This window comes from Oncorhynchus mykiss, chromosome 7 (genome assembly GCF_057628025.1).
Source record: "Oncorhynchus mykiss isolate SJ-2025 chromosome 7, ASM5762802v1, whole genome shotgun sequence".
In the NCBI taxonomy this organism is placed as follows: domain Eukaryota; kingdom Metazoa; phylum Chordata; class Actinopteri; order Salmoniformes; family Salmonidae; genus Oncorhynchus; species Oncorhynchus mykiss.
Window position 1 is genome coordinate 78364010 of NC_143028.1, and position 13252 is coordinate 78377261.

A 13252-nucleotide genomic window follows, 5' to 3' on the forward strand; every position below is an offset into this window, starting at 1 on the left:
CACCAGATAGGGCTGTTTTGGTTTTTGCACATTTATTGTTTTGTTAGTCTGTTCATGTATAGTTTTCTTCATTACAGAAACATGAATAGAAACCACGCTGCATTTTGTTCCGCCTCTACTTCACCACAAGAAAACCATTACAACAATTTTATTGTCTGAGGCTTCCCAGAACATTTTCCATTCCACGTGATCAAAACAATCTTGAAGCGTGGATTCCGATGGATCAGACCAGTGTTGAATGGTTTTAGTCAGGGGTAGATCCTGCTTGACTAGCCAGAAGCTGCTTTGTTGAAAATTGAATTGAAGGACCTCTGAAGGTACATTTAAAGTTATCCCAAACGATAAGGGGATTTGCTGAACTTGTTGTACTGGAAAAATGTAATTATAAATGATTGTCTAAATTAAACATTGTCAACCAGTAAACTTTGATACCATTTCCAATATCCCCATCCACGTGGACATTCCGTAAAAGTTATGTGAAGGCCAATTAGATGATCCGAACGCATTCGGTTTCCTATTGTCCATTGGTTTGAGCAGAGCAGTACCACAACGACAGTCCCACAGGACATATTAATGGCATAATAAAAAAAACTGGATCACGCCGCCATTTCCTGATATTCTGGTTCGCCTAATTTCAGTTTGACAAAAGTATAGTGTCGCATCATTGTACCATCTAAACTGCAGTGAAATATATTTTCAGACCAAAAATACTATTTTCAGCTGTTGGACACTGGTGTACAAAAATGTAACTCAGCATTGAAATTACGCACTACTGATCTACCACTTGATTTTAATGTGGGACAGATCAATTTTGGTGCATTGCCAAAATATGTGGGACAGTGCCAGAGATACCTTTGAGGGGATGGGGAAACTCCCTTGGCATCGTATTAATGCCCATGTTGTATGTTGCCCATACGTTGTCAATGGTCTGCACAGTGCATTCTGGACTATTCTGGAACAAGGAGAGCTCTTCAAGGAGTGAATGGGAATTAATTGGGCGCCAGCTCAAAAACCCAACTTTAGCATGAATTCCGTGAACATTTGCAAAATTGCAACTGTAATCCGAGATGTTTGATAATATTGTATTGCTCTGGAATAGGGACATGATCTACTTTTGAGGAAAACAGGCAGGTTTCTCGACTTTGAGAAGGCATTGCGTGATCATTAGCTTAGCAACCGTGTGACGCTTTATGACAACCAATGTGATTCGTCAAAAGTTTGTGGGGCGTTATACGTTTCTCCTACTGTTCTCTAAAAATCAAAAGCAGCCTTAACAGGTTTTTCACAATATATCATCAACACGTATCCTGCTTCACAAGAGGATCCAGACTGCTTGACAATGAACAAGCAAAACATCTGTGATAACTAAAGCCATCCCTGCGTCGGCCAATCATATCACGTCTCTGTTCCTAATAAAGGACACATGTTCAGTAATATTGGTGTGACATTTATTAATGTACAAGAGGCAACTAGTATCGTCTTCCTGCCGCTTCATTTAATTCAGACCAACAACCACAGTTCAGAAATGGTGTTGAAGCATTTCTTAAACAATCTACACAGGTTTACAATGGTCATTGAAGTTGATTTGGAGGTTGGAGGAAAACAGCACAACCTGATGAAGATATCCCTGAAGCCTTGTACATCTTCAGGCTCCCCAGGAAGATATCCTGAAAGACAAATCGTCAGCAGGGTAGTCTAGTGGTTAGAGAGTTGGACTAGTAACCGAAAGGTTGCAAGTACAAATCACGAGCTGACAATGTACCAATCTGTCGTTCTGCCACTGAACAGTGGGTTGTCATTGAAAATAAGAATTTGTTCTTAACTGACTTGTCTAGTTAGATAAAGGTAAAATAAAATACAAATTCTAGTTCCCAGTCATGTGCACATATACAAAACTCACATTCAGTCACAGGTGTAAGCCACATCCAAGTACTTATAGGTTCCGACACAGGGGTCACCGAACACAGAGTTGGATACCTTGACGATACACTGGCGCTTTCCATCACACCTGTGTGTCAACAGGTAGAGGTTAACACCACAGCCAATGACTTCCTACAGCTAAATGCACGCTGAAGGTTTCCGTACCTTTCTGCCATTATGCTGGTGGTGGATTGGCTGAGGCAGTTGGTGTTTTTGAGTTGTTTATGTGGGCGCCCAATGGAACACACATCGTGTTGACGACGACCATAGTTGGCACGCTGAATACGGATCTCACCTCGATCTGAGGAAGAGAAAGGACAAACCTGGGTGTTGGTGTGGGCTAGTGACTAATATACACGGCGCCACATGATTAAATTGTACGGTAGTGTTGACCAGCTTACCACATAGTAGTTGAGAATCAGAGCCTTCACATATGATGCTGCTTACTGCAAAGACAACACAGGAGTTACACCACTGGCCAGACACATTAAGACATACATTAGCCTGGTGAAGTGTTAGTGATGGGCACTAAAAGGGAATGTTGATTTCAGGTGCATTTTTTAAAAGTCATTATAAACTCGTTAGCATGAACCAAAGTACAAAAAGTTAGGCGCGTCATCTTCCACCGTTACCTTTTAGTTTCACTTCCTTATGAGCAGTTCTCAAAATGCTAACATGTTAAGCAAACTGGCTGGCTAGACCTAAACTGGTGAAAAAATAAAGTTGACCTGCTACACCTAATCTGTATTTCTACGCAGTTTGTGCCAGCTGTCAGATTGGCTATAAACCCTACAAAACTGTGGGAGTTGCACTAGCAAGTTACCGTTCACTGAAACATGGTAAACCAGATTAACCCTTCCATGTTCTTGCTGGCTAATTGAGCTAGATATGTCAATTTAAAGGAACAGCAGCAGCATATGAGACAAGTCAAAAGTTACTGCAAGAAGGGTCAATGCAGAGAGTCGGGTAGTAACTCAGCAGTTATGGCTTGGTGGAAGTAGAAGCCGTTCAGGGTCCTGTTGGTTCCAGACTTGGTACATCCGTACCATTTGTTATGGAGTAACAGAGACCAGTATAACTTGGGTTGCGCGAGTTATTGACAATGTATGGCCTGCTGACACACGTGGTGTCGAAATCCTGATGCAGGGAGCGCGGCCTCCGACGTACTGGGCCGTAAGCGATACCCTCTGTAGAACCTTGTGGTCAGATGCCATACCTAGTGGTGATGCAGCCAGTCAAGAAGCTTTCAATGGTGTAGAATTCAGGATCGGAGGGCTGATACCAATCCTTTTAGCCTCCTGGCAGGGACGGGCTCAGCCCTCAGTTTCCTGTAGTCCACTACCAGTTCCTTTGGCATCTTGGCACCACACTGCCAGGTCTCTGACCTCCCTATAGGCTACTCAAACTAAACAAGCTGCATATCCACAGCTTGCTAGGGTTAGTTAGCAGGTGAGGGTGGTTTACACTTGGAGAAACAAAAGTTAATAAGCTGGTACCATAGGGGAACCAACCCATTATATTCATTTCCTAGAAATCAGCTGAGCTTACTTTTTCATAAGATTAAAAGTGGGTAGGAGAATTAAACAGTATCCCAACATGCCACAGTCATACCGACAATACATCGAATCCAAATTAGGATATCGGTGCCCACCACTAAATATTATTAGCACACATTCAGAGACTGACTTGTTTCTTGCTGTTGGACACAGGAGTATTTGGTGTCCAGGTACTTATAAGTCCCGACACAGGGGTCTCCAAAAACGAAATTGGATGCAGGGACAATACACTCGCTCTTCCCACCGCATCTGTGTGTTTCAAAGACAGGTTGAGGACATGAGTTCATACCGGTAAACACAACAAGTTCCAGCACATTTCTGCCCACTTGCTGGTGGTTGTTTACACTACAGCCAAGGAGTTACAGGTTCTAGTACCTTTCTGCCATCTTGCTGGTGGAGGATTGGCTGAGGCAGTTGGTGTCGGTGAGTTGGTTATCAGGGCGCCCAATAGAACACACATCGTGTTGACGACGACCGTAGTTCGCACGCTTGATATGGATCTTACCTCCATCTGAGGGAGATGGAGAACAGTGAGGCACGAAGGAGAGCCAAGTATGGGTCTCTATGGTGTGGGCTAGTGACGCTAATCTACAGTATAAACGATCATAGGTGGTCGGTGAGTACACTGTTCAGCAGTGTGGACTAGCTTACCACATTGCAGTAAAGCATCAGAGCCTTCACATGTGATGCTGATTGCTGCCAGGACAAAGAAACAGGAATTACACACCACTCACATTAGCTTGGTTAAGTAGTATCATCATTATTACATACAGTACCTCCATCTGTTAGTGTGCAGCAAGCTGTAGCCAGCACTGAAACAACATCACACAGCTAGTTCAGTAACATTCAACATCATATGCACTTGGACCATGAAGCTACAACTCAGCATTGGTCTCATATTCCATGCTTTGAATACCTTTTTGCCCAAAAGGAACTGCATGTCCCTCAAATAATATTACACACTTATTTTTACTCACAAATACAAACATTGTCACATATATTTAAATTCTAATCTGCATCAGATACAGATTTTGTATACTCACATGTGACCACCGTCAGTCTCAAAATGCACATGATGCCAGGTACAGGAGTGGTACTAACAGAGAAAATGCAACTGATGATAACACGATCCAATACACCTGGTATTTGTGTTATGTGACATGTCTTAATTTACCCAGGTGTATCTATTTGTCTCCAGGTGCACCTCATTGCAATTAGGGGCCGGCGTTTGCCGGTCAAAACCTGGCTATTAAGTCAGTCTCATGGAATTAGATTAGATTAGAGGACTCTAGATGGATGAAATCCATTTTGGCATGAACATTGCCATTGAGGTCTTCCAACATTTTAAAGTAGCCATCTATGGCAATCAGGCCTATCACTGTTGTCAACAAACTTGATTATTGAGTTGCCACAGTCATGGGTGAAAAGGGAGGACAGGAGGAGGCTTAGATCACACCCTTGTTGTTCCACAGTCTTGAGGATCAGCGTGGCGGATGTGTTGTTGCCTACCTTCACACCCGAGGTCGGCCCGTCTGTGGGCTACTATACATTTTTTGACAATTGGCCTGGACCCTTTTACTACACGGAGTCCTGTTGATCCATCATGACTGATCTGCCGACGTAACCGCACGAAGGGGCTACAAATGACGTTGTCCATCGTAAAGTCCCTCTAAGGCCCTTCTGCTAGCCTGCAAGCCCAGGCCCGCAAGCTGTCTGAATCGCTGTGCCTCCAGCTCGCCCAGCTACTCAATGGACCCAATGATCACTCGGCTACGCATGCCTCTCCCTAATGTCAATATGCCTTGTCCAGTGCTGTTTTGATTGGTAATTATTGCCTTGTTTCATTGTAGAGCCCTGCTCAATATGCCTTAGCGAAACCTTTAGTTCCACCTCCCACACATGCGGCGACCTCAACTGGTTTAAATGATGTTTCTATAGACAATATCTCTCTCATTGTCACTCAATGCATAGGTTTACCTCCACTGTATTCACATATTGCTATACTTTTGTACATTATGCCTTGAATCAAATCTACCGTGCTCAGAAACCCGCTCCTTTTACTCTCTGTTCCGAAAGTACTAGACAACCAGTTCTTATAGCACTTTTCCGTACCCTTATCCTACTCCTCCTCTGTTCCTCTGGTGATGTAGAGTTTAACCCAGGCCCTGCTGTGGCTAGCTCCACTCCCATTCCCCAGTTGCTCTCATTTCTTGACTTCTGTAACCGTCAAAGCCTCGGTTTCATGCATGTTAACATTAGAAGCCTCCTCCATTAGTTTGTTTTATTCACTGCTTTAGCACACTCTCTCAACCCGGATGTCCTAGCCAGGTCTGTGCCCAAATAATTTGAGCTCCTACTTTTAAAAATCCACATTTCCAGAAACAAGTCTATCACCGTTACCACTTGCTACAGACCACCTTCTGTCCCCAGCTGTGCCCTTGACACCATATATGAATTGATTGCCCCATCTATCTTCAGAGCTCGTGCTGTTAGGTTACCTAAACTGGGACATGGTTAAAACCTCTTACAGCCCCCCCCCCCCCTACTTTGTGCAATTTCTGCCTGAAGACATACCCAAATCTAACAAACTGTAGCTCAGGCACAGAACCAAGGATATGCATATTCTTGGTACCATTTGAAAGAAAGCACTCTGAACACTTTGTGTACATGTGAATTGAATGTAGGAGAATATAACACAATAGATCTGGTTTAGATATTTTTATTTTTGTATCATCATCTTTAAAATGAACAAGATAAAACAAACATTCAGATAGGATGATGGGGACAATTTCAGTGAAAAATATAAGAGGGCAACAGTACTTGTGCAAAGTTTCAGAATGGTGTCCCACACAAGTAGCCCACATGTACCAAAGTGGCCAAATTGGTGAAGGTATACATACCTTCCACTTACCAGAGAGATGTTTTTTTCTGTCGGCACGACGCATGAAGAAACCCGATGGCTGTATCGACTCTGACAACATATCCCGAGTGAGCAATGTTTCCGTAAAACATAAAATGTTACAATGTCTGATGTCTCTCTGGAAGGAAACTCGTGCCCTAATTTCATCCACAAATTACTGCATAATAATAAGGACTTGAAGTGAGGCGACAGTCTCTGTCTGCGCCATCTTTGGATCATTTAGCTTCCTTCTTTAGAATATAAAATGGAGAATTCCAGATACGTTTCTTTGTAGAGAACATTAGATGCTCTAGAAAGAAGTTAATCCATTTATTTTTGTTTTTCCTCTAATTTATTTTGTATCTCTGTAGTTTTTTTTTTGTTGCTTCCTGTACGATTAGAGAATGTATTTCCCTTGTTAGTCCTGTCTCTAGCCAGAAGCTGCTTTATTGTCGTTGAAAATTGAATTGAATGACCTCTGAAGGTACATTTAAAGTTATCCCAAACGATAAGGGGATTTGCTGAACTTGTTGTACTGGAAAAATGTAATTATAAATGATTGTCTAAATTAAACATTGTCAACCAGTAAACTTTGATACCATTTCCAATATCCCCATCCACGTGGACATTCCGTAAAAGTTATGTGAAGGCCAATTAGATGATCCGAACGCATTTGGTCTCCTATTGTCCATTGGTTTGATATGGGATGAGCAGAGCAGTACAACAACGACAGTCCCACAGGACATATTAATGGCATAATAAAAAAACTGGATCCCGCCGCCATTTCCTGATATTCTGGTTCGCCTAATTTCAGTTTGACAAAAGTATAGTGTCGCATCATTGTACCATCTAAACTGCAGTGAAATATATATATAAAATAATATTTTCAGACCAAAAAGACTATTTTCAGCTGTTGGACACTGGTGTACAAAAATCTAACTCAGCATTGAAATTACGCACTACTGATCTACCACTTGATTTTAATGTGGGACAGATCAATTTTGGTGCATTGCCAAAATATGTGGGACAGTGCCAGAGATACCTTTGAGGAGATGGGGAAACTCCCTTGGCATTGTATTAATGCCCATGTTGTATGTTGCCCATACGTTGTAAATGGGCTGCGCAGTGCATTCTGGACTATTCTGGAACAAGGAGAGCTTTTCAACGAGTGAATGGGAATTAATTGGGCGCCAGCTCAAAAACCCAACTTTAGCATGAATTCCGTGAACACATGCAAAATTGCAACTGTAGTCGGAGATGTTTGATAATATTGTATTGCTCTGGAATAGGGACATGATCTACTTTTGAGGAAAACAGGCAGGTTTTTCGACTTTGAGAAGGCATTGCGTGATGATTAGCTTAGCAACCGTGTGACGCTTTATGACAACCAATGTGATTCGTCAAAAGTTTGTGGGGCGTTATACGTTTCTCCATTCATTGTCCAATGGGAGTTTATCTCCTACTGTTCTCTAAAAATCGAAAGCAGCCTTAGCAGGTTTTCACAAAATATCACCAACGTGTATCCTGCTTCACAAGAGGATCCAGCCTGCTTGACCATGCACAAGCAAACCATCCGTGATAAGTACAAAGCCATCCCCACCCCGCTTCTGCGAATCGTAGAACATCTCTGTTCATAATCTCCGCCTACAATCAGCAACTTAAGAGGGAGCCAGCAACACAGAGAATAGTGAAGAACTGGACATTGGAGGCAGATTTAATACAGCAGGACTGTTTTGAGAATACTGATTGGAATATGTTCAAAGATTCATTTACAGTGGCCTCCCGAGTCGTGCAGCGGCCTAAGGCACTGCATCTCAGTGCTAGAGACGTTACTACAGACCCAGGATCAGCCGATGGGGCTTTACTTGACCCAAGTCACCAGTTGAATGGCGTTTCCTCCGACACATTGATACATCTGGCTTCCAGGTTAAGCTGTGTGAGTTAAGGAGCGCGGTTAGGCGGGTCATGTTTCGGAGGACGCATGAATCAACCCTCACCTCTCACTAGCACATTGGGGGGTTGCAGCGATTAGACAAGATTTAGGGGTAAAAAAAGACAGTCTACCCAGGACTCATTCATCAACATTGAAGAATCTGCATCATCAATCACAGTATTCTTTAGGAAATGTGTTGGTGATGATGTGCCCACAATAAAAATTCCTACAGGTCTAAACCAACAACCCTGGATGAACGGAGATATTCCATACTGCAGCATTCGATGTCAGAAGAACGGACATGATGACCTGGTGGTGTGCAATGCCTAGCAGGTACGAGCTCCAAAAATTATTTAGGATGCAAAAAGACAAGACTGAAACTTTAATTGATGTTCGACAACTCAAACTTGCGTCGCGTGGCAAGGACTTCAGACTATCACAGACTGAAAAAGGCAATCCTGCTGTGCGATGCCCACCAAAGCCTCCTTCTCAGACGAGCTTAACTCATTCTATGTTCGCTCCGAGGTAGACAATATCAAGTCATCAAGGATAACTCTTGTTGCTCTGAATGACCGGGTGCTTCAAAGGATTTGATTGTTGACTTCTGGAAGCAGAGGATGGAACATACCCTGATTCACATCAACGGGACTGCAGTAGAGAGAGTCACAAGTTTTAAGTTTCTCAGCAACCACATCACTGCGGACTCGTCATGGACCAACATGACAACAGCGTCTCTACTTCCTAAGGTGGCTGATGAAATTTGGCGTGCTGCCTCTTCTCTAAATACTACTACTGCACCATTGAGAGCTTCCTGAGTGGATGCATCATGGCCTGGTATGGCAATTACTCCGTCCACAACTGCAAGGCACTCCAGCGGGTTGTGAAGTACATCACTGGGACCGTGCCCTCACCCATCCAGGACATCTGCCTGAGAAAGGCATGCAGCATTATCAAGGACCCCACACAAATCAACCACAAACTCTTCTCTCCCTTATCGTCGGGCAGACCACATTGGTGTATGCAATCTGATTCCAACTGGCTTAGAGACCGTTTCTTTCTACAATCCATCAGACTGCTACCTACAGATATTTTGCACATGTTATTGCAGGTGCAGCAAAATGCGCATGTTACAAGCTTTAGTTAAAGTGCAGTAATACCTAACAATACAAAAGAATAAACACAAATCCCCAAAATGTTAATAAAGGAATTAAGAAATATCAGAATGAGCAATGTCAGTGTAAAAAAAAAAGTATGAATGAAAAATAAATATATATACAGTATATGTACACTGAGTATACAAAACATTACATAGACTGACCAGGTGAATCCAGGTGAAAGCTTTGATCCCTTATTGATGTCCCTTTTAAAATCGTGGTCGCTGAGAAACTTAAAACTTGTGACTCTCTCTACTGGTTGTCATGACACCACAATGCCAGTTCACACACCTGCTCCATAAAGGTTGACTCGTCGTTGTTGGTTATCAGGCCTACTGGTTATCAGGCCTACAACCGTGGTGTTGTGCAAAGCCACGCAGTCATCGGTGAACATGGACTGAGGACACACCCCTGGGGGTCACCTGTGTTGAGTCAGTGTCTCCTTAACTTTTTATGGTATAGGGGACGGTTGCGTCCCACTTGGGCAAAAAACAGTGAAAATGCAGTGCGGCAAATTGAAAAAAATTATATAAAAATCAAACATTCATTAAATCACACATGTAAGATACTCAATTAAAGCTACACTCGTTGTGAATCCAGCCGACGTGTCAGATTTTAAAAAGGCTTTTCGGCGAAAGCATAAGAAGCTATTATCTGATGATAGCCCAATAGTAAACAAAGAGAGTAGCATATTTCAATCTTGCAGGCGCTACACAAAACGCAGAAATAAAATATAAAACATGCATTACATTTGACAAGCTTCTTTTGTTGGCACTCCAATATGTGCCATAAACATCACAATTGGTCCTTTTGTTCGATTAATTCCGTCCATAGATATCCAAATGTCCATTTATTTGACGCGTTTAATCCAGAAAACAACAGCTTCCAAAAAACGCAACGTCACTACAAAATATTTCAAAAGTTGCCTATAAACTTTGCCAAAATATTTCAAACTACTTTTGTAATACAAGTTTAGGTATTTTTAAACGTTAATAATCAATCAAATTGTAGACTGGTCTATCTGTGTTCAATACCTGAAGATAACAAACCCTGCTACTTTTCACGTCTTGCTCAACTCTCAACAGTGTTACCCAGTTCCCAAATGGCCTACTTCTTCATTGCACAAATGAATAACCTCAGCCAAATTCCAAAGACTGGTGATATCCAGTGGAAGCGGTAGGAACTGAAAACAGGTTCCTAAGAATAAAATAATAATCTGAACGGTTAGTCCTTGGGGTTTTGCCTGCTACATACATTCTGTTATACTCACAGACAAGATTCAAACCGTTTAGAAACTTCAGAGTGTTTTCTATCCAAATCTACTAATACTATGCATATCTTATATTCCTGGCATGAGTAGCAAGAAGTTGAAATTGGGCACGCTATTTATCCAAATGCTGCCCCCTTAATCTACCCATCGTGTCCGATTTTTAAAATGTTTAAAATGTTTTATGTTTTATGTTTTACAGTGAAAACACAACATATATTTATGTTAGATCACCACCAAATCCAAAAAAACACACAGCCATTTTTCCCAGCCAAAGATAGTCACAAAAGCAGAATTAGAGATAAAATGTATCACTAACCTTTGATAATCTTCATCAGATGACACTCATATGACATCATGTTACACAATACATTTATGTTTTGTTCGATAATATGCATATTTATATCCACAAATCTCAGTTTACATTGACGCCATGTTCAGAAATGCCTCCAAAATATCCGGAGTAATTACAGAGAGCTAGGCCAGATAACAGAAATACTCATCATAAACTTTGACGAAAGATACATGTTTTACATATAATTAAAGATACACTGGTTCTTAACGCAACCGCTGTATCAGATTTTTTTTAAACGTTACGAAAAAAGCATACCATGCAATAATCTAAAACGGCGCTAAGACGTAAATATATTTCTCCGCCATGTTGGAGTCAAGAGAAATACGAAATTACATCATAAATAGTCCCTTACCTTTGATGATCTTTCATCAGAATGCAGTGCAAGGAGTCCTAGTTCCACAATAAATCGTTGTTTTGTTCCATAATGTCCATTACTAAAATTATATTTTAAAGGAGGAAGCTAAATGATCAAAAGATGGCGCAGACAGAGACGGTCGCCTCGCTTCAAGTCATTTGGAAATGATGCAGTAATTGGTGGACGAAATTAGGGCACGAGTTTCCTTCCAGAGAGACATCAGACATTGTAACATTCTATGTTTTACGGAAACATTGCTCACTCGGGATATGTTGTCAGACGATACAGCCATCGGGTTTCTTCATGTGTCGCGCCCACAGAAAAAAACATCTCTCTGGTAAGTCGAAGGGCAGGGGTTTATGAGCATACAGTAACTCAAGTCCTTTTGTTCACCTGACCTAGAAATCCTTAAAATCAAATGCCGACCGCATTATCTCCCAAGACAATTCTCTTTGATTATAGTCACAGCTGTGTATACCCCCCCCCCCCCCCCCCCCCTTCCCCAGGAAACCAGATATCCTCAGGCTGCATTTATCTAATCCAACCAAGACTCTGTTTTTCTCAAACCGCCCTATTGGCAGAAACTCAAGCAGGATCTACCCGTGACTAAAACCATTCAACACTGGTCTGACCCATCGTAATCCACACTTCAAGATTGTTTTGTTCACGTGGACTGGAAAATGTTCCGGGAAGCCTCAGACAATAAAATCTATTTATAAAAGTACTAAATAGCAACCCCAGGTGTAAAATAGTAAATAGCAGCTACTTCTCAGAGAGTTTTGAATTGTCAAGAAGAGTTAAACAAGGGTGTTCGCTGTCACCATATCTATTCATTATGGCCATCCAAATGCTAGCTATTAAATCATATCAAATGACATTAGGGGATTATAAATCCCTGCAATGTCTCATTGAAGATCTAGATAACTTTTCTGTACTCTCTGGACTAAAACCTAATTATGATAAGTGTACAATATTACGTACTGGATCTTTAAAAAAATACAACTTTTACATTACTATGCAGTTCATATTTAAAATGGGCGGACGGTGAAGTAGAAATGCTTGGTATTCATTTAACCTGTCTAAAACACAGGTTCCCCTAACAGTCCGCTGAAAAGGCAGCACGGGAAATGCAAAAAAATATTTTTTAAATATTTAACTTTCACACATTAACAAGTCCAATACAGCAAATGAAATATACACATATTGTGAATCTACCCATCATTTTCCGATTATTAAAATGTTTTACAGCGAAAACACATTTATGTTAGATTACCACCAAATCCCCAAAAACACACAGCCATTTTTCCCAGCCAAAGATAGTCACAAAAGCAGAATTAGAGATCAATTTAATCACTAACCTTTGATAATCAGATGACAATCATATGACATCATGTTACACAATACATTTGTTTTGTTCGATAATACGCATATTTATATCCACAAATCTCGGTTTAACGCCATTTAACATCCCATCCAAAAGACGGCACCCTACTGCCATTGGTCATTGGGATATGTTTTAGACAAGAAGAAAGGGTGCCTCCTACTGACCCTCCAACACCACTTCCAGAAGCATCTGTTCTCCCATCCAGGGACTTACCAGGACCTGCTTAGCTTAAGAAGCAAACCAGCAGTGGGATGGGTGGTATGCAGGCCTGGCTGGCTTTATAATGAATAGGGTGTTGTGAGATTCAATATAAAAGCACTAAACATCTCTAGAATCTTCACTTATTCAAAAGTTTTGCTTGAACCCTAAATGGTTCTCAAGTAAACTACAAAGAAAAGCTAATCCACTGTTTAAAATAGCCTTTTGCCT

General features: G+C 41.4%; 1 protein-coding gene across 1 annotated transcript; it reads right to left on the reverse strand.

The window, feature by feature from the left end:
• Nucleotides 1–1426: 1426 nt before the first annotated feature.
• LOC149982685 (L-rhamnose-binding lectin CSL3) lies at nucleotides 1427–4637 on the reverse strand. Its single transcript, XM_090242341.1, has 9 exons — nucleotides 4520–4637; nucleotides 4253–4288; nucleotides 4128–4172; nucleotides 3852–3987; nucleotides 3607–3725; nucleotides 2322–2366; nucleotides 2086–2221; nucleotides 1901–2008; nucleotides 1427–1667 (listed from the first exon to the last, which is right to left on the reverse strand). The coding sequence occupies exons 1-8, from the start codon at nucleotides 4548–4550 to the stop codon at nucleotides 1903–1905; spliced, it is 654 nt and encodes a 217-aa protein (XP_090098467.1). The 5' UTR covers nucleotides 4551–4637; the 3' UTR covers nucleotides 1427–1667; nucleotides 1901–1902.
• Between the last annotated feature and the right edge of the window lie 8615 nt (nucleotides 4638–13252).

Excerpts from the sequence above, each read along its gene's own strand:
- LOC149982685 (XM_090242341.1), bottom strand. The coding sequence starts at position 4,550 with ATGTGCATTTTGAGACTGACGGTGGTCACAT. Across the intron at positions 4,173-4,252 it reads CTGCACACTAACAGATGGAG|CAATCAGCATCACATGTGAA; the intron begins GTACTGTATGTA and ends TTGTCCTGGCAG. Across the intron at positions 2,222-2,321 it reads TGATTCTCAACTACTATGTG|ATCGAGGTGAGATCCGTATT; the intron begins GTAAGCTGGTCA and ends TCTCTTCCTCAG.